Below are 25,765 nucleotides of genomic sequence, written 5' to 3'. Positions count from 1 at the left end.
GGCCATTATTTCGGCGTGACAAACACAACATTGAAAGCAAAACATCAAAAGTGTAATGACTACACGAAAGGCAAGAACCTCAGGGTCCAACAGTTTATTTCTCAAGGGATATTGACAAATGCAGAGCCAGGAGTGGTGGAGGTGGTTCGGCCTGCAGATGCAGGGGTGGTATCGATGGATCGACCGACAGATGCAGGGGTAGTGGCGGTGAATCTTCTAGTAGTAGCCGACCGTTGGAGTTCTCGAATAAAATTACGCAATTTGGCGATCCTTTGGGCTTTGGCACAGGCGGTGGTGGTGGCACCAATGTTGATGGTGGTGGATCTCCCGGCAGAAACTGGGGAGGCAGTGGTGCATCTACCAGCATGAGCTGGGTTGGTGGTGGCAGTGAGGGAGCTGCCAGCAGCAGCTGGGGTGGCAGCGTTAGATCTCGTGGCAGCAGCCGGGGGGTTGGATCTGTATGTGGCGACCGTAGTGGTAAAGGGGGCGATTAATCTCCAGGCAGCAGCCGGGGTGGTGGTGACGGTGAGGGAGCTGCCAGCAGCAATTGGGGTGACAGCGTTAAATCTGCCAACATCAAGCGCCATAGCGGTGGGGGTGAATAATATGCCAGAAGCAGTCGGGGTGGGGGTGTTGATGCATCTCCCAGCAGCATCCCTGGTGGTGGCGGCGGAACTGCATGTGGCTGCCAGGGTGGCGTTGGAGGCGGTGGTGGTGTTGGTGGAGACCGTGGCCGTGGCTTTCTCCAGCTCGTTGAGCTGTCGACGCATCATCTCCAACTGCAGATGGAGCTCTGCATTTTCCCGTTTGTATCCTTGGGTACAGGCAAATCATCAACAGTTTGGTCAACATTAGCCTCTACATGAGCCTTCTAATCATCGCAACTCTTCAAACTATATCGCTTATATAATGTACATAATTTCAGTCACACCAAAAATTACATATAACACATCAGGGCTGTGGCAATTACAGCTTCGTAATAGCAATATCTTGCCTGTCCACAGAAGCCCATGAACTAACGTTGCACATACAAACCCACAGACTCAGAGGCCCGTAGACTGAGTCACATATAGCGGAGAATAGGGGCAGGAACGCTGTGGTGGAAGTGAAAATATGAACCCAACTGCGTCCTTCTCAATGGAACCAGGGACAAAAGTGTCATCATAGGCTTTCCTTCGCAGTCGAGGATTAATATCTTCCATAGAAAAGTTGGATTTTCTGTGGGTCTAAAGATGGATGAAGAGACCAACCTGGGATCGACAGATTCTGCCGCAACTTGGGCACGTGTCCAGAAATAGTGGTGGGTGGAACTGCGTTAGTAAGTCGGGCTACAGCATGCTGTTTCCACCAGTCCCGCTTTTCCTCTTCCTGTTCCTGATGTTGAGTTTCAAAATGTTTGGCTCCTTGAAATAGACTCTGTCTCCACCTGAGGTGATCCTGGGCAAGAGACTCCCATGAGTTGGTGTCGATGGAGCACTTCTTCATGTTGTCCTTGAGGACATCCTTGAAGCACTTTCTCTAACGGCCTTCATCCTCCCACTGAATGAAGTTTGACAGCTTTTCATTTGGGCATTGGTGGAAGAGGTCTTGCTTAATCGAATCCTTGAGACCTTCAATGTTAAAATTCTGTAGGCATCTCTTCCAAAACAGCTGTCATTTGGGAGCCAGTTGTATGGACATGGTTGAGCAGGTGAGTCGATGATCAGTCCAGCAATCATCAGCTGCTAGAACAGCCTGGGTGATGCAGATATCTGTGCGATCCCGGGCATGGACAATGACGTAATCTATCAAGTGTCAGTGCTTCGATCACGGATGATGCCATGATGTTTTATATTTGTTTTTATGGCGGAACAGGGTGTTGATGATGATGAGTCCATGTTCCGTGCATTTAGTCAAGAGGAGGATGCCGTTGGAATTGACTTTATCCATTCCTTCCTTGCCGATGGTTCCATTACAGAGGTTTAAGTCTCTTCCAACTCTGATATTAATATCAACGAGCAGAATAAGTTTGTCTCCCACGAAAACGGGAGAAAGGACCTGGTCAAGATTGGCATAAAATTCCTCTGTGGTTTCATAATCGGAGTGAAGAGTCGGGGCATATGCGCTGATGACAGTGGAATATTGGCTCCCCACCACTTTGAGGATGAGGCGCTCACTGATTCTGATAGTTTTGTTTCCACCGCAGTAATGGGGATCCTTCTGAATGTGGTTATCCAGTCGGAAAAGAGTGAGACAGACTGTTAAGGGAAACTTTTTTAGCCCGTTCCCCACGTGGGGTGAGCAGAGTGGATCCTTAAAAAGGACTGCTTAGTCGCAGTTACAGAAACACACTCTTTTCTCCACCGAGTGTTAGACGACCATCTTGTAGCTGCCGCCTTTGTGCTAGTTTGTGGCTAGAAGCTTCCAGACTTCACAATCGTGCTCCCGTCGTCACTAGCTGGTCGCCAAAGAATTGTATTGAATGTGCCAGAAGATATTGTTCCTTTAATGAAACACGCCTGTACGTGATTTATTTTATTGTGGAAAAGCTGTTGTACAGCAGCTTCCACGCAGTTCTTGATAGAACGGGCCCATGAATGCAATGGCAAGGAGATCAATACGATTGGAGATATCGTTCTGCTGCTCTCTTGGTCCGCCTTCACAGCTGTTGAGATGTTAACATCTTGTTCCTCCTGCTCTATTGAGGACTTGTTAACCCATGGTATGCTTATTATAATGGTGGCCTATACTCGCCATGTCACAGCATAGTTAAAGGGTATATGTCGCTTTTCAAGAGGAAAAGCATTGGAATCTACAGTCCTAACCACACCCAGGTGGTGCTGTCGCTGCTTGGTACACAACTGCTTATCCGCCAGGGTGGCCGCTGCTTATTTTGCAGCTAACCTTCACAGAAGGTCGTTCCACTATCCGCCACCTGCGGAGATGCTGGGTAGCAGTGCAGGTCTACCACCAAATTGTAGTGGCGGATTATCAATATATATCTACATACATAATTCACAAGTATGAAAACATAAGAATAGGTTTTACCCTTTCTGGCATTAAATCAGGTGTTAGGATGTTCAAACACCAAATAAATACCTTCGTAAGGAATCAAGTCTGCATTCACCACACACACTTGTGGAGAACATGCAAACAAACATCCTCTGATAATATATAGTCTTTGACATTGATTGGCCTACACCAGAGACAGTCTTCTTTATGGCCTAGCCTCACCAGTATTAGACCAGAGAACGCAAAAAGGCGAAAAGTACAAAGACAATGCCCTATCAGAACATTTATAGCACGGGGCGAGCAGCTATATCATGAGACCTCTTTGCCAGTATCAAAGTATGAAAAATAGGAATAGGTTTTACTATTTCTGGCAATAAAACAGGTGTTAAGATGCAAGAGTCGGTCATCTTACGGATCTCGCAAATATAACAAGGGAGAAAAACGTAGGGACAATTGTGTAACATGCCTGCGAATATGTTATTGTATTAAATGAAGGTGCAGCTGAAACAGGCAAAATATGATCATTTCTGAGTCAATGCCTGCGCCCCGCCTTGTGCTCAGTCTCAGTACGGTCCAGGTCCAGTTGACTGGGCTCCATGACCCAGTCAACGCAGCCTCGATTTCTGGAGGAGCTCAATGATGGGACTGTGTCTTGATTTTTAAAAGGTTCTGTGAGCTCGCACAATCCAGTGTCTCTCCACAACCGGCCAGCCTGAATGTATCAAAACCAGGCCCAGATATTCCTTTAGAAGGCTCCACGTTTCTCAAGAATAGAGATGGGAGGTTATAACTGTGGCCAAGAAGACCCGAAGCTTTGTATGGAGTCACAGGCTAGGTATCTTACACAGCTCATGAAAATATAATGCTGCTCGAATAAGTCAGATTGAGACCTTGGCTGCCAAACTCAAGTTGGTTATTAGCAGACTGCCCAAATACAGAAACTTCAAACTCTCTCCACAACTGCCCCATCACACGTGCATACATACAGACAAACAGACATGCACATAGACCCTAAGACTCACAAGACAAATAGATGTGTACAGAGACACTTAGACTTGCAGAGATCCATTGACTTAGAATGAGACCCATGTATGTGCATACAGGCCAATACACACACTGAAATGAATATACTCACCTACACGGAGAACCACAGAAGCACATAGACACATAAACACGCTCTGAGGCACGCTGACACGCTCAGAGACACATTGACACGGAAACAAAAAGACACATCCTCCATATAGCCTTAACAGACTGTTGGGGCAAGTGTAGTTAACTAAAACCTATGAAGGCCGGCACGTATATGAGGGGGTGGGTGGCGAACACCACGTCCGATCGCCTTTATCTCCCCAGTGGCAATGTTTTTACACGCTATACCAGGTACAAATTTGAGGCTAAGTCGACCTCAGGGAGGGCCAGGACTGGTTTAGATAATTATTACTGGTGTTAGCCATGAGCGGGTATCGAACTCGGGTCGTCGGGTGTGTAACGCAGCGCGCTAACCGCTACCCCACCGTTCCCCACATAAACACGCACACGGATCCATGGACACACACATAGACTGATGATAGAATCCCTTACACAGAGATTTACAGGTGCACATAGACACACACTGAGACCGAGAGATGTGCACAGGGACACATAGAAGCACACATATATACTTAGACACGCAGAGCCACTGAGGTGCACACAAACACAGAGTCGCACATAGCCCTTGAGACTCACGACTCACGTCAAGACCGATATACGCGCTTACTGTAGCTATTGTTGACGTAAAAGTAGAGCACGGCCCAGAACATCACGGACGCTGCCGTGAACGCCAAGATTGCAGCCATCACTGCGTCGATGCCCGTGGAGGGGTTAGCTTTTGGGGGCAGCTCGCAAGGGCAGCTGTCGCAGGGATTCTCAACGACATCTCCTTCTTCTCCTCCTACAGTGCTGATCCAGTTGCACAACATTCGCCAGAGGAGGTCAAGCAGCACCTCGGAATTCCCCATCCTCGCTTGCGAGCTGCTGCGTGTGTCTGACCGTTGTCCCCGAGTGGCGTCGCAAGAGTGACGTCACGGTCACGTGAACGTGACGTCACCGCAAGTTTCCGGTCGGGGCGTCCCCCTAGCGCACGGTCACGTGGGCTACTGCAGCCACGCTGCTTGTTACGTAACAGACCGGCGTTTTGAACTCCACTCTCCACCTCTACTAGGGGAACTCGATTGTTCAGGGTGCTGTGTGGACTTCTCTTTAGCGTGGCCGTTGCTGCTGCCGCTGCTGCTGCTGCTCACGCATGAATACACTGGCAGCGTTGTATTATTCACGACGTGACAACTTTCATTGGCTATGTCGGGTGGAGGAGGGGTGTACGAAACTAAGAGTGTGCGTTCAGAGACAAATCCGTGTAGGACAGACAGGGGGCCGTCCATAAATGACGTCACGCGATTTTGGACGATTTTTTTGACCCCCCCCCCCTCGTCACACGGCGTCACAAAAAGTCAGACCCCCCCCCCTCAAATATGACGTCACAAAGTGCTCCCCCCCCAAAAAAAAATAAGGCATGCTTCAAATCGCTTTAAACTATTGTCATTGTTGTGCGTATTTAATGTGGTGCTGCACTCTGATGTTATAGGAGAAAACATTTACTACAAAGTCTATTTAATTAAGATGAACGTGTTGTGTCTATATTTATTTAAAGTTGCGCATTTTGATGTGACGTCATATTTCTCAACCACCCCCCTCGTCACACATCGTCACAAATGTCTGACCCCCCCCCCCCCTAGGTGCGTGACGTCATTTATGGACGGCCCCACACTTGTTGTCTGATCGTCTTTGTTGTTGTTTATATTTTCCTTAGGGACTGTTCTATATTATTATTTAGGGGGGGGGTTTTGTCGAAATGTAACTCAACGTCTTTAACACAAGCGGCCCGCTTTCTTTGCAAATTAGTTGTAACATTTAATTTCGTTATATACTGTGCACATTTAAACAATAATAATAAAACGTTCATAGCAAGGCGCGCGCTCGGCTCTGAGGTAATAACATTTTAAAATAAAAACCGCCACGCACGTGACCACGGAGACACCGCCCCGCCCCCTCCACCGGTGGGGGGGGGGTCTCGCGCCCGCTGCTCCCTGCCCATAAAAGGGCTTGAGACGTCACGACCCAAGCCCCTCCCAAACTCTGTGGGCCTTGCAGTCCATTGAGCATTGGTTCCAGCAAGGCTGACGCTGCTGCTGGTGACGCACTGAACGTTAGCGTCTCTGATTAGTGTGGTTGGCTATATACGGTGCAAAATAAATTCAACATACATACATACAAACGAGAGATGGTGCCTTACCATACGGCATACGCCCTACCAAATCGCAGCAGTACCTGCCTGAATAGTTTATGTCTTCAAGTACTCCCACCCCCTTCAACTCCGCATGATAGGGCAGTTAACGAAAGAGTGGAGGCGTTCCCATACCTGGGCCGTTTCGTTATGACCAGCTCCGATTTGAGAGCGGAGGTCTTGCTCTGAATCAGCCGAGTGGTATAACCTTTCTTTTTCGGCTGCATAATGCTGTAAAAACCTACATGGCCTATCACCCCAAACAAAGCTCCGTTTTTTTTCCTTCCACAGTTGTCCTCTCCCTCTCAGCAATGCTCTCTCGAAAGCAAAACGTGGCAATTATTTAGGCGTGACAAACACAACATTGAAAGCAAAACATCGAAAGTGTAATGACTACACGTCACGGTCCAACAATTTATTTCTCGACGGGTTTAGAACATAAGAGAATTAACAATTTGAACAGCAGTTTAGATATCCGTGTGTTTGCGTGTGTTGTATCTGCCGATTTTCAGTTGGTGGCTATTAAAATTAACAGCCATCAGTTAAGGTTAGGATAGGGTCTCAGGAGTAAGGATTTATAATCAGGAATCAGTGGGCCTAAGCAATAAGGATGCCTGTTCAGGAAGGACTGGGTCTATTGGAAGTAATTTACATATCCGTTTATTGGGTCTTCTTAGGCTATTTTGTCACCAGTGGTGATGGAGGTCGATCTGATGGCGGTGGTGGCGGGCGCTTAGGTGGTGTTGTCGGTGGTGGATCGGCCTGCAGACACGGGGGGTGGTGGTGGATCTTCCAGTGGTGGCTGACCAGTGAAGTTCTCGAACAATTCATGGAGTTTGCCTTACCAAGTGGCTTTGGCACCAGCAGTGGTGGCGGTGGCATCGGTGTTGATGGTGGTGATGGATCTCCTGCCAGTGATCCGCTATATTGTTTGAGTGTTCGAGGGGCAGATTAAGGACCCCTTTAGATTTGTGTGTGGGTTTTTTACGTAAATACCTGATTCTATGAAAGCCACGCATGTGAAATTGTTGGTATTCCTGAAGTTTAGCATGTATCTCTCAAGCTCAGAAGCTGTGACACAGAGCCAATTAAAGCAATTTCTGACAAGGGTTACCTACCCTAGCCAGGGCACTGCTGTGGTGCAATCATTAGCACTAGCGCAGTTGCCAATACGGAGGTCGACGGTTTGAATCGACCTCCCGGCATGGCAGTTGCAATCATGGTGCAAGTTTCTTAAATCCTACCTGCCTGTGGTTTAGGAGCCACATGGTGCATTAAGTTGGGACACAGACCTGGGCCTAGGTGCTGTGCTGGGCCAGTACTTTCCTGGGCCGGCAGAGCCGGCTTCCCAATGGCAGTGGAAACCAGGCATAAGTAGACTGGCCACATCCTACTTAATCAGAATAACAAATAGCAACACTGAAACCTATTGGCAGACCAATTAATGCCCACTTGCAGGCCGGTGCTCTGTTCACTTTGTCTTGCAAAGGGCAGCTGCCATTAGTAGGTCACCTAGGCTAAACAATCCCGTTATAAGACATGGGTACAATATGAATGCAAGTACTGTATTAGAATGATCTTGAGTTTCAGTCCATCTTCCCTACAGGGTCAATAAAATACGTACCACATTGTGGGGACGTCAACAACGGTTGTCCGACGATGGAGAGACTCGCGCCTAGCATAGGATTGTGAAATTTCATCAAGGGCTCATTGCTGTAAAACAGGAGATAATCGCTGTCTTGTCTCGTTTGAGCAGGAAATGTCTTAACTTTTAGGTTGCTTCTAACCCAGTGGCAGCAGCATAACTATCGTGGGGGGCAGGGAGTGCCTTGCCCCCCCCTCCTCGGTAGCCAAAGCTACGAGTTGGGGGGGTGCATGAAAGATAAAAAAAAAATTAAAACATGGTTTAAATAAAAAAAATAAAAAATAATTTCATGTACTTTCCTCGTTTTAGTTGAATGTAATTAGAGCGGTAACATAATATGGCAAAGATGTTACTGTGGAGCTGTAGTCGCGGTTTCATTGTGTGAAAGCGGAGCGCCCCTACAGCAATAAATGTTCGAGACCGTGAGTGTAACGACGACGTCATTAGTAGGCAAGAGGAGTCTGCGATATTTCATAGCCTGGGTGAGACCGTGCGTGACGAATCAGATATTGGGGCCCCAACCAGACTGATTGCCGCACCCCCTAAGCAGATAATGTCGATACTCCACCACTGATAATGTAGTCACTTCACCACTTGGTGGCGACCCGAGTGAGTTGTATTCGTGCCATACCCGAGCACGCCTGGGAGGGTCCGCTTGCCACGACGTGCTGCCACAGTGAAAGTGGAGCCAACTCCAGCACCTGCCGTGAGGCCACAGGGTTCAGGGTGCCAAAGAGACGTCTTGGGAGCTGCAGTACATGGTACGAGCCCCCTGAGCCCACTTAGTCGACTTGGATTCATGCTGAGACTTCAATGGAACGTCATCCGCCGTCCTAACAGTTCCCAGTTCTCACTGTTCGTACGCAGGCCGCTAGTATTGGGAACTGTAGTGGTCAAGTAAATGAAGAGCAGGCTAATTAAAGATGCATGCAGACTTGTGTTTATTTTGGCCAAGTTACATGAACAGCCTGTTCACAATCACTGCCAATGGATGGAAAACACCCCGACTCCTCCCTTACAAACTCGTCGAACCTCCACCTCGCCAGGCATGCAGCGTGCACGTGCAAGTACTAAAGCGGAGCGTAACGAGCGCGCGAGTGTACACATACTTAAACCACTTTCCTCAACACCCGTGTACAAAACCCAGAGTTAATTACCATACCCCTCTTTCCACTAGCGATATTAGTCGGCCGCCATATTGGATGGTTTTTCCACTAGCCATTTGCCGGGCAGAGCCAGAACCGAGCAGCGGTACGCGGGCCTCACGATACATTCTTAGGGAACTTGATGCGATGGACGTGGCCCCTTACTCGTTCGCCGCTTGTTGCAGAGGTTCGTGGTTTGGCTCAATCAGCCGCCCCGATTATTACAATGCCGGTGTAACAAACGGAAGAATACCATGCTATCTGCTGAAGTGGACGTTGAGTATCCCTTGATGCGAGTCACAAGAATGGCCAAATGCGTGTGGGCATTAGGGTCCAAATCTACGAAATGCAAAAAAATGCCCGCAAGTAACTCATTTGGGACGATGCAAAGGGATCATCGCTCCCTTTTGGCAAAATGATTCCCTCAGTTCATGGTTGCAAATGAGACTCATTCTGGCCTCTTGCTCTCACCGAGTTAAGTACACTTCATTAATCTGGCTCATGGCCAAGCAAGGCCAGGGCAAATGATTTGTTCATCGTGTGTGACGTCAGTTAGTACGCTGTGAGGACAGTGTCACCGCGTCATCTACATGCGACTCAACATAGTCAATTGCGTATGACGTCAACAGCGCGGCTCGGATTCTGTCATGGAAAAAACAGCCTGGGTGGCTCTGCTCTGTCGAAACTCAAGTCTATAGTGGAAGAGAGATACAAGTAAGCAAATGCTGAATCGTGTTCAGACTTTGTAGCTCATAATAGTGCGCTACTGCACAGGGGTGGGCAAACCACTTTGCTAAAAAGTAGCATGTACTAATTCTACAAATCGATTAAAAAAATAGTTTCTATCCTTGACTCTCTACTCATCAAAGTCATATCTCAACGTGTCCCCCCTTTCATTAACAGGGCTTCAATTCATGCCACCGTCAATGCCTCCAGTATTTCTCATGCCCTCAAGAATGCTGCTGGTAGCTCCTATCCTCAGTCTTTAATGCTAGGCCCTGACATTTTGGAAAATGTCCATTGCATCTCAAATCTAGCTTGAAAAGTACTCGAAAGGTTTACGAAGTAACAGCTCAAACAATGTCCTCTATAGTGGCCTCCACAGCCACGTAAGCCTGGTTTTTAGCCAAGGACAATCTGTATAAAGACACCCCTCCTACGTGTGGACAGTTATTGTTTCTCCCCTGATCATGGGTCTTTCGTCTAGTTTTTCCAGACTAGGTTATAGGCATTGCATAACTACCACCGCCTTTGGATAATCTTGTGGGAGATTGAATGCCAGTTATTGTAAGATTTGGGCTGTGAGGTGACCAGCATTCGTAGTACAAATTCTTGATTCTATCTATTACTGGACATTAATTCAGTAAAGCGCTAAAAACGCATGGCTTTCATTACGCGATTAAGAACGTAGACAATGTGGGTTTTAAAAATAACCTTGAAAATTAGTGAATGGGCCGGTGTTATTTATTAACGTATTTCTCAACACACGTTGGTCACGTCACACGCATCTCCACAATGCAGCCTGTTTCATGCACGGCGGTCACTCATCCTAGAGCAGTGGTTCTTAACCTGGGTTCGATCGAACCCCAGGGGTTCGGTGAGTCGATCTCAGGGGTTCGGCAGAGCCCCCGCCACGGAGGTCCGGACACACTTGAATTATTGTGTAAATTTGTGATGACACACACGGCCCGCTTGGCCATCACTGGCTGCAGATGATCATGCTACACTGCTTGGCCAATCAGCGCTGCGGGGAATTTAGTGCGTACTCAGTAGTCAACGTGTGACTGTTGTTGTCGTACGTCGTGTGATTTCTTTAATATTTTATCCATACTAACTATGTCGGGCAAAAGAAGAAAGTGGTCGGACGAATATGTACAACATGGATTCTCATGTATCACGGAACGTGATGGGAGTGAGCGTCCTATCTGCATGATTTGCAACGCCAAGTTGAGCAACTCTAGTCTTGCACCGGCAAAACTAAAGGAACACTTCTTGAAGCTGCATGGAGACGGGGAATACAAGAACACATCACTTGCTGAATTCAGGGTGAAGAGAGCCAGATTCGATGAAAGGGCCACTCTGCCTGCTCTTGGATTTGTACCTGTTAACAAACCGATCCTGACAGCATCGTACGAAGTTGCTTACCTGATCGCAAAGCAGGGCAAGCCACACGCCATTGGTGAAACACTTGTGAAACCAGCTGCATTAAAGATGGCGAATCTGATACTCGGAACAGCGGCCGAAGGTAAATTATCCCAAATTCCCCTTTCAAATGACACCGTCAGTGACAGAATAGAAGACATGAGTAAAGACATCTTGGCTCAAGTAGTCGCGGATCTGATTTCAAGCCCGGCAAAATTCAGCCTTCAACTCGACGAAACCACAGACGTTTCTGATCTAAGCCAGCTTGCTGTTTTTGTACGCTATGTGAAAGACGACATGATAAAAGAAGAGTTTTTATTTTGTAAGCCTCTTACAACAACAACGAAGGCAGCCGATGTGAAGAAGCTTGTGGATGACTTCTTCAGAGACAACAATCTTTCATGGGATATGGTTTCTGCAGTTTGTACGGACGGAGCTCCAGTCATGCTGGGAAGAAAGTCTGGTTTTGGTGCGCTAGTAAAGGCCGATGCACCACACATCATTGTGACGCATTGTATTCTGCACAGGCATGCGTTGGCAACAAAAACCTTACCTCTAAAAATGGCAGAAGTATTAAAAACTGTGGTGGAATGTGTGAACTATGTGCGAAAAAGTGCTCTGAGGCACCGCATCTTCAGTGAGCTGTGTAAAGAAATGGGCTCTGAATTTGAGGTACTTCTGCTCCATTCTAATATTCGGTGGTTATCCCGGGGACAGGTGCTGAATCGTGTTTTTGCCATGCGTGTGGAATTAGCCCTGTTTTTGCAAGAGCACCAACACTGCCATGCAGATTGCTTCATTCTCATTTTAGCGTACATGGCTGATATATTCGCAGCTCTCAATCATCTCAATCAGCAGATGCAGGGTGGTGGAGTCAATATCATGGAAGCGGAAGAACACCTGAAGGCTTTTAAAAAAAAGCTACCGTTATGGAAACGACGAACAGAGAACAATAACTTCGCAAACTTCCCGCTTCTGGACGACTGTGCAAGTAAGATCGAAGATGTGTCTGGAATCGAAGATATTTCTGTATCCACGGAACTGAAGCAAACAATTGCCACGCACTTAGATGAGCTTGCAAAGTCTCTCGACGGATATTTCCCTACAAGAGAGTCATATCCAGCATGGGTGAGACAGCCGTTCACGTTTGCTGTTGAAACAGCAGATGTCAATGATGAATTCCTCGACGAAATCATTGAAATTCAGCAGAGCCAGGTTCAACAGCAACTCTTCAGAACAACAACGCTCTCAACGTTTTGGTGTCGACAAATGAACAAGTATCCAGTTATTGCTAAGAAAGCCCTGGATTTTTTTTATACCATTTGTTACAACATATCTTTGTGAGCAATCCTTTTCGAGGATGCTGGACATAAAAACGAAGAAAAGGAACAGACTTTGCTGTGAAAATGACATGAGAGTGGCACTTGCCAAGGTGAAGCCACGCATATCTGAACTGATCTCTCAAAGGCAACAGCAGAAGTCACATTGATTTCCAGATATGTAATTTGTTGTGAGTTTATGCATTGTGTTGGTTTTATTCTTTGAACAAGGTAATGTTCATGCACGGCTCATTTTGTGTACCAGCAAAAAACATATCTATGTCTTGAATTTGAAAAAAATCACATTTTATTTTTCACTAAAGAGGGGTTCGGTGAATGCGCATATGAAACTGGTGGGGTTCGGTACCTCCAACAAGGTTAAGAACCACTGTCCTAGAGCTAGCCAGGCTCTTACTGCTTAGCTGCTGAGATCGGACACCCATTCCGGGCCATTTATCACGAGCTATGCCGAGTGTGGGCAGCCAGAGGTGTGGTGGCACAGCAGCATCAATTGTACCACTGCTGTGCCCTCACGATTATGCCTCCCCTGCCTTTAGACAATCCGCACGAACCAGCGTGGTGAAGTATGGTCAAATAGCCTGCCCCCCCCCCCCAACAATGAGTGCAGTGTAGGCATTGGCATAATTCACGGGGAGCAGGACTCACGGTTCGTGCCACTGGGTACTGTGCAGGCCGTGGGGGTGCGGAGTTCTCTCCGCGTCCGAATCCGGTGCCAACCCTCCACCCCCGAGGTTGGGATGAACGAGACGGTGGAGCTGGCGGGAGTGTAGAAGTATATACCCATCTTCTTGGTTCTTTCGTTAAAGTCACGTTGAGCTTCCTTCGCGCCGTACGTAGCTAACTGAGATCATCCAAGTGCCATTGAATGCGTCGCCACTCACCTGACATTCAGTTTCCCCAAAATGATGTTATTCTTTGACTAAACTACTAAACAGTAACACATTTTAAAAAGGAATTATTTGTTTGTTAACACATTAAAGTGTACAAAAAGCTAAATAATAACAATAATTAAGAAAATTCAGAAACCCAAACCCAATTAACCTGCACCAAAAGCATTGAGGTGCTTCTGTGCACGTTGAAGAGTGACAGTGGCCAGCAATCTGTGCATCCGTGCGTGAGTGTGTGCGCGAGGACGTGTGCATGCATTTGAGTACGTAGCTGCGTGTGCCCATGTGTAGAATTAACCCATTAACACCTGAGAACAGACCCAGGTGTTATGGGTCTGCCACAGCAAGCCTTGACACTTCACGCGGTGGCTTCAAAGTGCACCGAGCCTCGCACAAACGCCGTGGTGACATCCCCGCCACTTAGCGGGCAAACGGCAACCGTTGTTGTTGTTGTTGTGTTTAGAGGGTTACCCATACATGCCAAGTTGATATTCTGGTTGCTGACCATTGGGGAAAGGTGTTTCCTGTTGAGTCTGTGCTCCCGCGTGTGGACGTGGCACCGTGCGTTTCCCCCTTAGAAGATTCTCTCGGATTCTGCAAATCGGACGGTCTTGGTCGCCTTCTCGCTCGCGACTCTGCTGTCTCCGTGGTGTCCGGCGTTCTGCGGAAGGGGTCGGGGGAAAGGCCAAAGATCGAGACGTCATCGTGGCCAAAGCCGCAGACGCCACCGCTGCACCTCGCGGCCAACGTTCTCTACGCTTGGCCAGATCTCACAGCTTCTGCGCAGGAGAGGCACTCAGCGACCTCCAAAATATGCCCCTGATGGTCTCCCACCATCTGCCACTTGGGTCTTCCCCTTAGTCATGGGACTCAACCACAGGGAGAGGTGGGAAGCAAACAAAGCCGAGTTGGTACCAGTGCCAAGGAAGTCACATCTATGAGTCATCAATATCAATAGCAAAATACATCAGAGGGTTCTTTATTCATTAATTCATGACTCACATTGGACTTGAAAATGACATTCGGAGGTGCAGGAGAGTAAATTAAAGAAAAGTTTTCAGACAGAAGGTTGACAACGATGCTGATGTGTGGCACAGTGAGAGGAAGGATAGGAACTGCTGGTGACAAAGACAAAGATCTCCCATATAGCCTAAACAGACTGTTGGGGCAAGTGCTGTTTGTGGGAAAATATGAAGGCTGGAATAGCACACGAGGGGGTGGGTGGCTAGCACCATACCCGACCTGCTTTGTCTCCCCAGTGGCAAAGTTTTACACCTTGAGGCAAAGTCGCCCGTTCAGATAATTGTCGCTGGTGTTGGCCATGAGCGGGAATTGAACTCGGGTCACCGGGCCCGCAGCGCTCCAACCGCTACATCACCACTGCCGATTAACAACATCAATAACAACCTCTATTTGCAACTAAGTGGCGGTGACGTCACCACACCAATTGTGCCAGGCTTTGTGGACTTTCAGGCCACGTGAAGTGTCAAACGCCTGCTGGCAGGAGGTCACAGGACAGACCCAGGTGCGATGGGTTTACTGACTGAGATGGCTGGCAGATGCACCACCTGTGCCCCCTACTTTGCCGATGAACACACAGACATATATAGACATACACAGAGGAAGGAGCTCCAACAAGAAGACCCCCACCCCCCACATTGAACCATTGTGGGGGAGTAGGGGAGAGTGGGGGTGGGGGGGGCACTCACCTGCACGGAGTAGTTGCTGTACACGCACTCTCCGTACGTGGGCACCAGGCGTAGGTACGGGTACTCCGTCTCCCGCCTGCAAGAAACAGCGGCGGTCACGGAGAGGAGGACGGTGCTCGTGGGGTTTGGTCCGAGCGGCCGGGGTCGAAGCGCCGTTGGGAATTAAACTAAAAACCAAACTATTTTTACTTCATCAGGTAAGGCCTCAAATGAGCTACATCGCTTTTTTCACAAGTGACCCGGACACAACGGATAGCTCAATGGAGTGGCGTATCATGTGGAAATGCACAGCCACCAAATCCTTTAAATGCACGATTCCAAATGTGGAGGGACAAACCAGAGGACCCGCAGAAAAATCCACACGACCACGGCGATAGAGAGACACTCAAACACCAACTACACAGCAGGCGTCAGGGTCAGGATCAAACCCACGGCCGCCTGCAAACCAGGCGAGGGAGATAACATCTCGACGCTGTGGCACCCATTATATTTAATTGGCACTCGCTGCAGGAGCCACGGGGCCCTTACTTGGCGGCGGTGTTCACCACGGTGGACGACTGCATGGTCGACCTTTGGCTCATGGACATCCTCAACCTCTCCATCTCCTGTGCACAGACAAAGATCCCCCGTTTAGGTATAACAGACTGTTGAGGCAAGTGTTTTTAGCGAGCACCTCCTCTGCACACACACACACACAAGTTCACACATGTAGGGCGGCATGGTAGCAACGTCGTGGTAACACTTGCGCCTCGTGAGCAAGAAGCACCCGGGTTAATTTTGCTGACTCAGACGCCCCTCTGTGTTTGTATGTTCGCCCCCTGTTCTGCATGGATTTCCGAAGGTTTCTCCTTGTTTCCTCCCATAACTAAAATAATCGCACAGTGTAAACGGTATTGGCCAAAATATCTGAATGGTGAAAAATACCTGAAAATTTACTCAATCAGGATCGCAGGGATCAGTAGCGACATCGCTCCCCTCCAGTGAAAAAAACTTCGCAGGATCCTTCCGGAAAGAAAATCTTGAGACTCCGTAACCATCCACCTCTCCGGCAATTCAACAAGAGTAATTATTAGCATTATTTGGAGCCATGATTTAGTTCAAGAATTACGTTTTCTTTGTCTCTTTAAGTTCTGTTTTGTTTATTTGGACTTGGTCATCCCATTGTCTTAATAGAGCAATGTCTGATAATCAAATCACCTGCAATGCACCGAATCTCATCACATCTCGGACGTCGAGCACAGTTGAGCCTGGAAAGTGCTGGAATGGGCGATCATCATGCACGGCAGGTTATCATAGGCAGCTGCGGGGCTACTTTGTGGTTGGTGGAGGTAGCTTTGTGATATCCGCTTCTATAGGGCATTGATATGGCCTCGCAAGCAGTGCATTCACCACTTGTTGTGGAGCTTCGTAGTTGAATCCAGCGGCCCCGCTCTAATTATTATTAGGGCGGGCAGTAATTTCTACTAATAATTACCACAGCAATAATTACCGGTAATAATTATTACTGCGGTGTGTATTTCTAATTTTATCTAGGATTTTACGTTGCATATTTGTCAAAGCACTTGACAAGAATGATACATTTTACATTAATATTGGCTGATGGGGAAAAGGGTTGGAGTTTGAGTGTTGGGGAGGGGAAGGGATGGCAAGGAAAGGTAATGATAGGGAAAGGGAGAGGATGGCGAGGTTAGGAAGGTTAAGGTGGAGGATGGTTAAGGGTTTAAGGATGCGGACAGGAAGTAGTAATTGCCGGAATTATACCACGCGCCGCCAGCATCGCTCAAAGTGGACGTTCACGATCCCCCTGCGTCATTCGCAAGAGCAGGCCATTGTGTGCCACCAGCTTCAGAGTCCACATTTTACCAAATTCAAAAATTTACACCGCAAATGACTCAACTGGGATTGTAGGTAGCGGCAATCGTCGCCCCCCAACTGGCGGACTAACGCCCTGGGTCACTCGCAAATGAGACTTCACCCTTGGGTCTCTTGCATTCCCATCGGGTTAAACAAAGTCAACGTTACTTTTTTTCTCTTCCAACATAGCGTGGTCACATCCTGCTCCACTACTGCTCCGCGACGCGATGGCCACCCAGTGCAATCGGGTGGAAAATAGAAAATAAACGGTGGAGAAGACAACAACGGAGACATCTATGGCACATATCTTTGCCTGTATCAAAGTATGAATAATGATAATAGGTTTTAACCTTTCTGGCAATTAAATAGGTGTTAAGATTTTGATTTAAAGCTTTCGTGACTGCAGTAATTCATATTCTTAGTTTTTTCGGTAAAGTCACGTTGAAGAGAAACAACAAAATAACAAAATATATATAAAACAATAAAACATTCTCACGACGTTTCGACCATAACTCAAACGGTCATCATCAGGTGTGTCGGTTTGCATAAATTTATTTTGAAAACGGCATATTTATTTATTTATATATATTAAAAAAATAACGTTTGCGTCACGCGCAACGATGGCAGTTTGCCAGGACTAGTCCATCTATTTTTTGAAAAGAGGAGGGGGGAGACGAAATTTGTTTTTATGTATGCTGTCTGAAAGGCACTGTAAGCGTGAACAATCAATCAAGAACTTAAATGATTTATCAAATCTTTCCAATGATTGCTAAGATAGAATCCATCTTCTCGGTTGAAATTGTCTCTGTGTTTGTATATGTGGATAGCCTCATGAACGAATCTCTCATGGAAGCCATTGTAAGCCATCTGGCTTCCATGAGAGATTCGTTCATGAGGCTATCCACATATACAAACACAGAGACAATTTCAACCGAGAAGATGGATTCTATCTTAGCAATCATTGGAAAGATTTGATAAATCATTTAAGTTCTTGATTGATTGTTCACGCTTACAGTGCCTTTCAGACAGCATACATAAAAACAAATTTCGTCTCCCCCCTCCTCTTTTCAAAAAATAGATGGACTAGTCCTGGCAAACTGCCATCGTTGCGCGTGACGCAAACGTTATTTTTATATATAAATAAATAAATAAATATGCCGTTTTCAAAATAAATTTATGCAAACCGACACACCTGATGATGACCGTTTGAGTTATGGTCGAAACGTCGTGAGAATGTTTTATTGTTTTATATATATTTTGTTATTTTGTTGTTTCTCTTCAACGTGACTTTACCGAAAAAACTAAGAATAGGTGTTAAGATGTTCAAATACCAAATAGATGCCTTTTTCAGAAGCAACCACACAAACATGCTCTGATGATATATCAGAGCATGTTTGTTTGCATGTTCACCATAAGTACGTGTGGTTATAATGCAGACTTCATTCCTTGCAAAAGGTTTCTATTTGGTGTTTGAACATCTTAACGCCTGTTTTTTCTAGAAAGGGTAAACACCTATTCTTATTTTGACAACGGAAATGTAGTGCGAAAGAAAGGGATCGTGTGTCACCTCACGGAGCGTGGCGATGATCTGTTCCTGCTGGGAGATGGTGCGCTGCAGCTCCGCCAGGCGCTGATCACTGCCCTGGCTCGAGCTCTGGCTCTGCTGCTGGAAGCTCTCGATCCTCATCTGCACAAGACAAAGATCCACCCCCCTTTTAACAGACTGTCAGAGCAAGTGCTGTTAAGCGAGCATCTCTCAGGTTCTTTATTTCTCCTGGGAGAAATCCGATGAGCTATGAAACTCTTTTTCACAGACGTCCGGGAGATGTCTTTATGAAAGTCGGCACGGCACACGAGGGGGTGGCTGGGCAACACCACGCCCGGCCGCCTTTGCCTCCCCAGTGGCGATGTTTACATATCACACCAAGTACTCATTTGAATCTGAGTCGACCTAGGGGAGAACCAGGACAGGTTCAAATGATCGTCACTGGTGGTGGCCAACAGCGAGAATTGAACTGGGGTTGCCGGGTTCATAGCGCAATGCGCTAACCGCTACACTTCCGCTGTCCACTCAGCAACACAAATACAAAAATCCCCCGTTTAGCCTTAACAGATTGTTGGGGAAAGTGCTATTAGCAAGCACCTATGAAGGCCGTCACGGCACACGAAGGGGTGGGTGGCCAGCACCATGTCTATCGGCCTTTGTCTCCCTAGTGGCGATGTTTTACGCACCGCACCAGGTACTCATTTGAGGCCGAGTCGATCTAGGGAAGGCACAGGATCGGTTTAGATAATCGTCATTGGTGTTAGCTGTGAGTAGGAATCGACATAGACCTCGGGTCGCTGGGTTTGTAGAGCACACTACCGCTCTCCACCCATCGACACACACGCACGCACACACACGCACACACACACACGCACACAACTTTCGTGACTGCAGGAATCCATACTCTTTGGTTCTTTCGGTTGTGAGAAACAATGTATGCCCTCCATCCACAATAACCCTTTATTATTGGACCCTATATTTCCGTGATCCTATGAACAGCTTCCTAAAAAATGTGGATAAAATAAGGTGATATGTGATGTGGGTCGTGTAATTTAAATAATTCCCAGAGTGGTGAATCCAAAGCACTGACAATGACAGAGAAGCCATCGCTTTTCTCACCAGTTCAAGATTGGGTGCACAGTCGGTACCGTTATAATCGAGGCCTTCGTGAGAAAGGAGAATCGCGTTTAGCCGATGGCGTCTAGACGTGCGGACGCGCCACTCCTACGCTCGTTGCAAACGACTCCAACTAAGCGGAATGCGACATCGGGACTGTCATTATTTTTTACAGGGATAACCTATTCAATGTAAAACTATTTTGCTGGATTAAGCCTTTACTGTTTGATATCCCATTGTGTTCAGACATATCATGTACCGCGTTTCACGTTCATGTTTGTTAAAGCGGGCAAATGAGACTTCAAGAGAGCAGGATTAGAGACTTGCTCGCAGTGTGCAACCCCCTGGGTCACCAAAGTGGCCAAAGCGATGTAATGAAAGCGAATCGGGATCGGAGCAAAAAAACGCAAGTTGGCTCGGACAAATGACTCTGAATGCTTTACCCGTTAAAAAATAAGTCACGTCATGAGAAGCCAAAGAGCTGAATAGGACTCTGACAGGGTAATGGGCAAGAGGCCGTTGCAGCGACGGAAGTGAACGAAGCGCGGCAAAATCAGTGGCGCAGTTTTTGGCAGCTCAAAAAATACTGCCCACTTCTGATGTCCACCCGCTGCAGCTAAGATGAGAAGATGGTTTCAAATTAAGCAACCATTGGAAAGATGTTCTAAATCGAACCAAACATTAAACTAATTTTCAATGATACAGTATATTTTTCAAGTAGTGGTACCCCAAACTTTCGCAGCTCTTAAAAAAAATTCCCTTTTCACACCACCAATAGGTAAACTCCCCCTCCCCCCCCTCGCCAACCGGCATGTTCACCCGCATGTACAATCAAATGAAAATGTTTATGCTAATTCCTTTGTCAAGGCACCTTGTTTCTTCGCACACAGCTTAAAGGTCGCGGTCTGAGCGTGGCTGTGTTTCACTCCAGCGCTGTCCTCGAGACAGTCTGCTCCCTTCACCTGATGAAGGCCGCTTGTGTTGTGGCCGAAACGTCGTGATTTTTGTTGTTTTATTTTTTACCTACGTGACTTTACCGAATAGAACCAAAGAGTATGCTTGCAGTGGTGGAAATATGGCTGTGGGCCCTTTTCAAGTGGTAGCCCTCACGTGACCGTGCACAGAACGCGTGACGTGAAGCTGTTGGCCGTGTGTTAGCCATGGGCCCTGGGTTCCCCCCCACACCACCCCCCGCTGCAGGAGGAATTCCAGTTCATAGAAACGTTTGCGTCGTTTGAGCTGTGCTTTTTCCAGGTCCTTGTCTCCATAGGTACAGAAGAGCTACATTATGAGAGAGGGGAGATACATAACCTCAGATGTATATACAGACACCCAAGTAGGGGGAACTGACTGAAATAGCGTGATCAACCGGACTATGCGTTAATTATGTTTTGACCGACCGTCTGTGTTGCTTTACATGGTTTCCAATTTTTTTTTTGCTAAACCGTGTTTGTCTGGTATGCTTCTCTCTGTGTCCCCTGTTGTATCTGTGTCAGTTCCCCCTACTTGGGTGTCTATAAATACATCTGAGGTTGTGTGTCTCCCCTCTCTCGTAATTTAGCTCTTCTGTACCTGATGATGGCTGCTTGTGTTGCAACCGAAACGTCGTACGCTATTATGTTATTTTATTATTTCTTATTTATTCGTGACTTTACCGAAAAAACCAAAGAGTAATCCCTGCAGTCACGAAAGCTTCAAATCAAGTCAGTCGGAGGAATGTCGTGCAAAAGTGAATTCAAACTCTTACTTGCCATACAGTTATCAAAACGTTATGCGATTACTGCATTTATTGCATTTCTACATTTAGTGCTACAGCAGCAATAGCAGCAGCTACATCATCGTCATCAGAACAACATCAATGTCAACAGCAGCAGCGACAGCAATGTAATTTCAGCATCCTGATCATGACGGCCATCATCTCCTTAACCGTAAAACTTCATCTGTTGTCGAGAGTTGAGGTTGTTGTGCATGCACAAAGCCAGAGAACTTCACTGGAGATTTATTCCGGGTCACTTTAGCCTGGAGCCTTGCATAGGGAAATGACTGCACGTTAATGCAAAATGTAACCGAAACTCCCTATTTACATATTTTCTGTTTCCTAAATTTAGTATAAACATAATTTTAGCATATCGTGCATTTCTCCATCTAGTGTTACAGCAGCAGTTACATGATCAGAAACAGCAGTAGCATCATCAGCATCTGTCGGGGAGGCTGACCCCCGTCCCCTCGCTCATGTGGGATCCACTGCTCCCCTCTTCCGTGTCCTGGGAGGGTTGCTGTTCACTGACTCCCCCACCCCCCCCCCCTTCGCTGGGGCCCCTCTGGGCATGATCCGCAGCTGGCGCGTAGCCACCTGGGATTAATTCGCACCCGCTCCCCCTCGCGTGCTCCTCTAAACGCTATGCACGCCGTACGCGCCCGCAGCCACCAAAATTCGACGCGGCTACCTGCCCGGCGCCGCGCACCAATCGCACGCGCGGGACCCGGGGCCGGGGGTCAGAGGGCGGGGGCGTCACTCGTACGCGCGCCGCCGATTGGAGGAGATGCCCCGGAGCTGATTTAAAGGGCTGTACGACCACACTCACAGGTACGCCGCCGCTGCACCTCTCGCACACGCTAACCAAAGGTCGCACGAGTAATCTCACGTACCCTCGTACAAGTCCAACGCCGCTCACCACCCGCACACGCTAACCACGAGCTACACTCAGCTAACCTCGCATGCACGGTGCCCATCTACCTCGCGTGCACGTTAACTACGAGCTACACAGTGGCGAGCGCACACACGCGGGTAAAATACACGCTCGTACGCAAACACAGGATACCACGACGAGAAGGCTCACAGTACCATGCACCCCTCTCCGTACTCGCAGGGACGACACGACGAGGTTTATTGACTACCGGTGCTTTATTCCCCCGAGAATAATGAAGCTAAACTACCCGCGTCAGTGTGGGCCAGCAGGGCAGGTATAACCTATCTCCCGGCGGTCTAGGACTCAATCTGTCCCCGTCTCTCCCCAATCTCTCTCCCTAAGGGATATTCCCGTTTATCTCACCTCTCTCCTTCGTACTCATGGATCGACTCCGAGGTGCAGGAAGCCGTGGAAAGGCGAGGCTGCACCTAGTCCTGGCTGGGAACGAGGCCTGGCTGCGCTGCAACTCGTCTCACGGACATTCCAGTAGCAGACACGATGACTCCTCCGATCCTTGATTCCAGAAGAACCCGACTACCTGGCCCCTACCTTCCCTGCCCTTTTTATTGTTCCCACATCAAAGGTAATGTGCCGCTAATCCGCTGGCCTCTCATCCAATCAGGAGCCTCGGATTTCCCGCTCTTCGCTAATCCGATCGGTGCTCTCTCCGACGTCCGCTTTTCACACACGTTGTACACACACTGTGCAGGGAGAGGGCCCCCCTGCCTTCCCGCCGCTCGCTACTCCGCCCCACCCCTTACGTGCCTGCTGACCAGTGTGTGTTTTGGTTGTCTCCTATCCGCGGTGGCTTAGCAGCCCCGTCGTGACCACGTGATTACAACCCAAGTCACGGCGCCGCAGTGCACACTAGCCTCGGGGGAGGTCGCCCAATTCCCTGGTCGTAGGAAACCGTGAAGTTTGGTCCCATGAGGGGGCTTCGGCCAGGTGACCCCCCCTCGGGACTCTATGTGGGGGTGTGTGTGTGTTCATGTGGGGGGTGGTGAGGGAAGAGCGGCGTCGGCCCCGTCGCTCGGAGGTGGCGGTGGCGCGGCCACGGCGTCGGCAGGACGGCTTCGCTGCTGCGGCATCACAGTGGCAGGCACGGCTCCGACGGAGCGGCTTCGCTGCTGTGGCACCACACACCATCATCAGCAGAATATGAATTACTGCAGTCACGAAAGCTTTAAATCAAAATTTTCTTTTTTTGTTCACAGTTCAGGTTGCTGTGACTTGTTTTACCAGTGGTGTTAACCCTCGAACCTTACGTGGGGAAAATACTGCACGTTAGTCGGGGGAATGTGGTGCAAAAGTGAATTCAAAAACTACATGAGCAGATAGCTCGTAGTAGGAGGTGTCCACTGCACATTTCGTCATTTGTTGTTTCCACTTTCCTCTCTGTCTTGGCTCTAGTAGTGGTCACATCTTCTGGCACCAATCTCTTAATGATGTCGTCGTCAAACCATTCTCTGTTACCTCTTCCTCTCTTGCCGGTTCCTTCCATTTTTCTGAACAACACACTTTAAATTGTCCTGTTGTTGTCCAAAGAGTGGCAGTTTCCTTCTCATCACTGCCTGCATCATCATCAGGTTGTCTTTAACTACGTGCAACCTTTTTCTCACTTCTACGTTTGTCACTCTTTGGGTCCAGCTAAGATGTGGCATCCTGTAGCAATACATTTCGAGTGCCAATATGTTATCTCTGTTAGTCTTCTTTTAATGCCCAAGTCTCACAGACATGCAAATAAAGCTGTTACTGAACCCGCATGGTCTTAAGATGTTCAGCTTGGTCTTGCAACAGATGTGCTTGCTTCTCCAGAAGCTGGGGTGATCACGTGGCCAGTTGGAGATCCTCATCGAGAATTCGAGGTGGTCGTGGCTAGGGGCGGAGCGAGCCCCGCCACACAGAATATCAGCCTGGCCCCCAGTGGGACCGGCTGCTGTTGTTCATTCAGAAGACTTCACGTCCCTGCTCCACGTTCTAAAGAGTCTCCAACTTTGAGGACCCGGACCCGAGCTGTGGTCCGGTCCGTTGTAGCTAGTTACGTGTGATTAGTGTGGATAGCCTGGTTGTCCACCACCATAGAGTACTATCTGGTGAAGGGGCAGTTACCCCTTCGTGTTAACGTGGTAATGTTAATAAATGTGTTGCCTCCAAAAGTACGTCTGAGTTTCCGTTTGAGCTCACTACACATCTATCATATCAAACTATTTTGCAGCGTAATTAACAGCATACATCTTACACAACTAACACGGTCACACATGTACCCTTTAAATGAATGCATTTCCCGCTCTGATAAACTTCAAACTGCAGCGTGTTTATCGAATTGTTGTAGAGGGTCGTGGTTTGTTTCAGTTTATTTATTTTGGTATAGCCCTGTGAGCCATTCGGCTCTTGAATCGGGTGCAGCCACAACAAACAAAAAAAACAAAAACACGAACAAGAAAAACATCTTAAAGTGACTATGTGACTTTGCAAACAGAAAATCCATGAAAAACAGCAAAATATTCCTGAAAAAGCACCGTACACCAACGCTATGTGCAAAAATCCCAGTGGGATGCAAGTCAAACAACAACATTAACCACAGGAAAATTTAGAATAAGGCCATCAGTCTAACTCCGTACTACAACAAAACAAACATGTCCAAACCAAAAAACGTTTTCGAAATAAAAAAATGAAGCCATAATTGCAACATGACAGTGATCACAGGGACTGTGACCGAATATGTACAATAAACTACATAAATAACATGTAACACCAAATCATAGAGCCATAGGTGGCTGCATGAGTTACTCCACAACAACAGAAGCATCAGTCGGAGTAGCAAATTTTTCAATGCACCTTTAAGATCAGCACGCTAAATCAAAATACAGATAATACTTTGCAGCGTCATCTGGAGCGAAAACATTTTATTTTATTTTACGCCAATGAATAGCAGTGGCAGCTAGGGGTGTACAACTCCTCTAGAGCAGTTTTGAGAGAATATCTCATTGGTAGCGATTCAAGTTGCAGTTTATTGGCAATAGCATTCCAGACCCTGGGGGCATCAATAGCAAAGGCCCTTCCTCCAGTTTTTGTACGGCAATAGGGAATGTGAAGCTGGTAAATGAGTGAAGACCTGAGGTCAAATTTGTTCTTTGAAACAGAGAGGAGATCCAGCAGGTAGTCTGCGGATATTTTTTGTAAGTGCTTCGAGCAGATGTAGCTGAAAGTAGGATAGAGCACCTTGAGGAGCGTTGCCCTCGACCCCCTCCGGGAGGCTGTACGCTTTCACTTGGCACTCCCGTCCCTTACCGGCCAGTCTGTTGTGCGCCTCCTCAAGCTCCAGCAGCCTGGCTTCGTGGGTCTTCATTTCGCCGCTCTGCTCGTCTAGCGTAGTGTGAA

General features: G+C 47.8%; 1 protein-coding gene and 1 long non-coding RNA gene across 2 annotated transcripts; one reads left to right on the top strand and one right to left on the bottom strand.

The window, feature by feature from the left end:
- Positions 1–79: 79 nt before the first annotated feature.
- LOC116955725 (uncharacterized) lies at positions 80–5,425 on the bottom strand. The gene is made up of 2 exons (XM_032976991.2): positions 4,748–5,425; positions 80–814 (listed from the first exon to the last, which is right to left on the bottom strand). The coding sequence occupies exons 1-2, from the start codon at positions 4,986–4,988 to the stop codon at positions 102–104; spliced, it is 954 nt and encodes a 317-aa protein (XP_032832882.2). The 5' UTR covers positions 4,989–5,425; the 3' UTR covers positions 80–101.
- Positions 5,426–21,774: 16,349 nt separating this feature from the next.
- LOC142906062 (uncharacterized) lies at positions 21,775–24,540 on the top strand. The gene is made up of 2 exons (XR_012930042.1): positions 21,775–22,967; positions 24,200–24,540. It is a non-coding gene; the product is annotated as an uncharacterized LOC142906062 (long non-coding RNA).
- Positions 24,541–25,765: the final 1,225 nt, after the last annotated feature.

The sequence above is a fragment of the Petromyzon marinus genome, chromosome 61 (genome assembly GCF_048934315.1).
Source record: "Petromyzon marinus isolate PM22_M1 ecotype Great Lakes invasive population chromosome 61, UKy_Petmar_22M1.pri1.0, whole genome shotgun sequence".
NCBI classification, from domain to species: Eukaryota; Metazoa; Chordata; class Hyperoartia; order Petromyzontiformes; family Petromyzontidae; genus Petromyzon; species Petromyzon marinus.
Note: the sequence above shows the minus strand (reverse complement) of the source record. Positions and strands in the feature narration are given on the sequence as shown.

Coding starts and splice junctions, on each gene's coding strand:
- LOC116955725 (XM_032976991.2), bottom strand. CDS start 4,988: ATGGGGAATTCCGAGGTGCTGCTTGACCTCCTCTGGCGAATGTTGTGC. Junction 815..4,747: donor TTACGTCAACAATAGCTACA/GTAAGCGCGTAT, acceptor CCTGTACCCAAG/GATACAAACGGGAAAATGCA.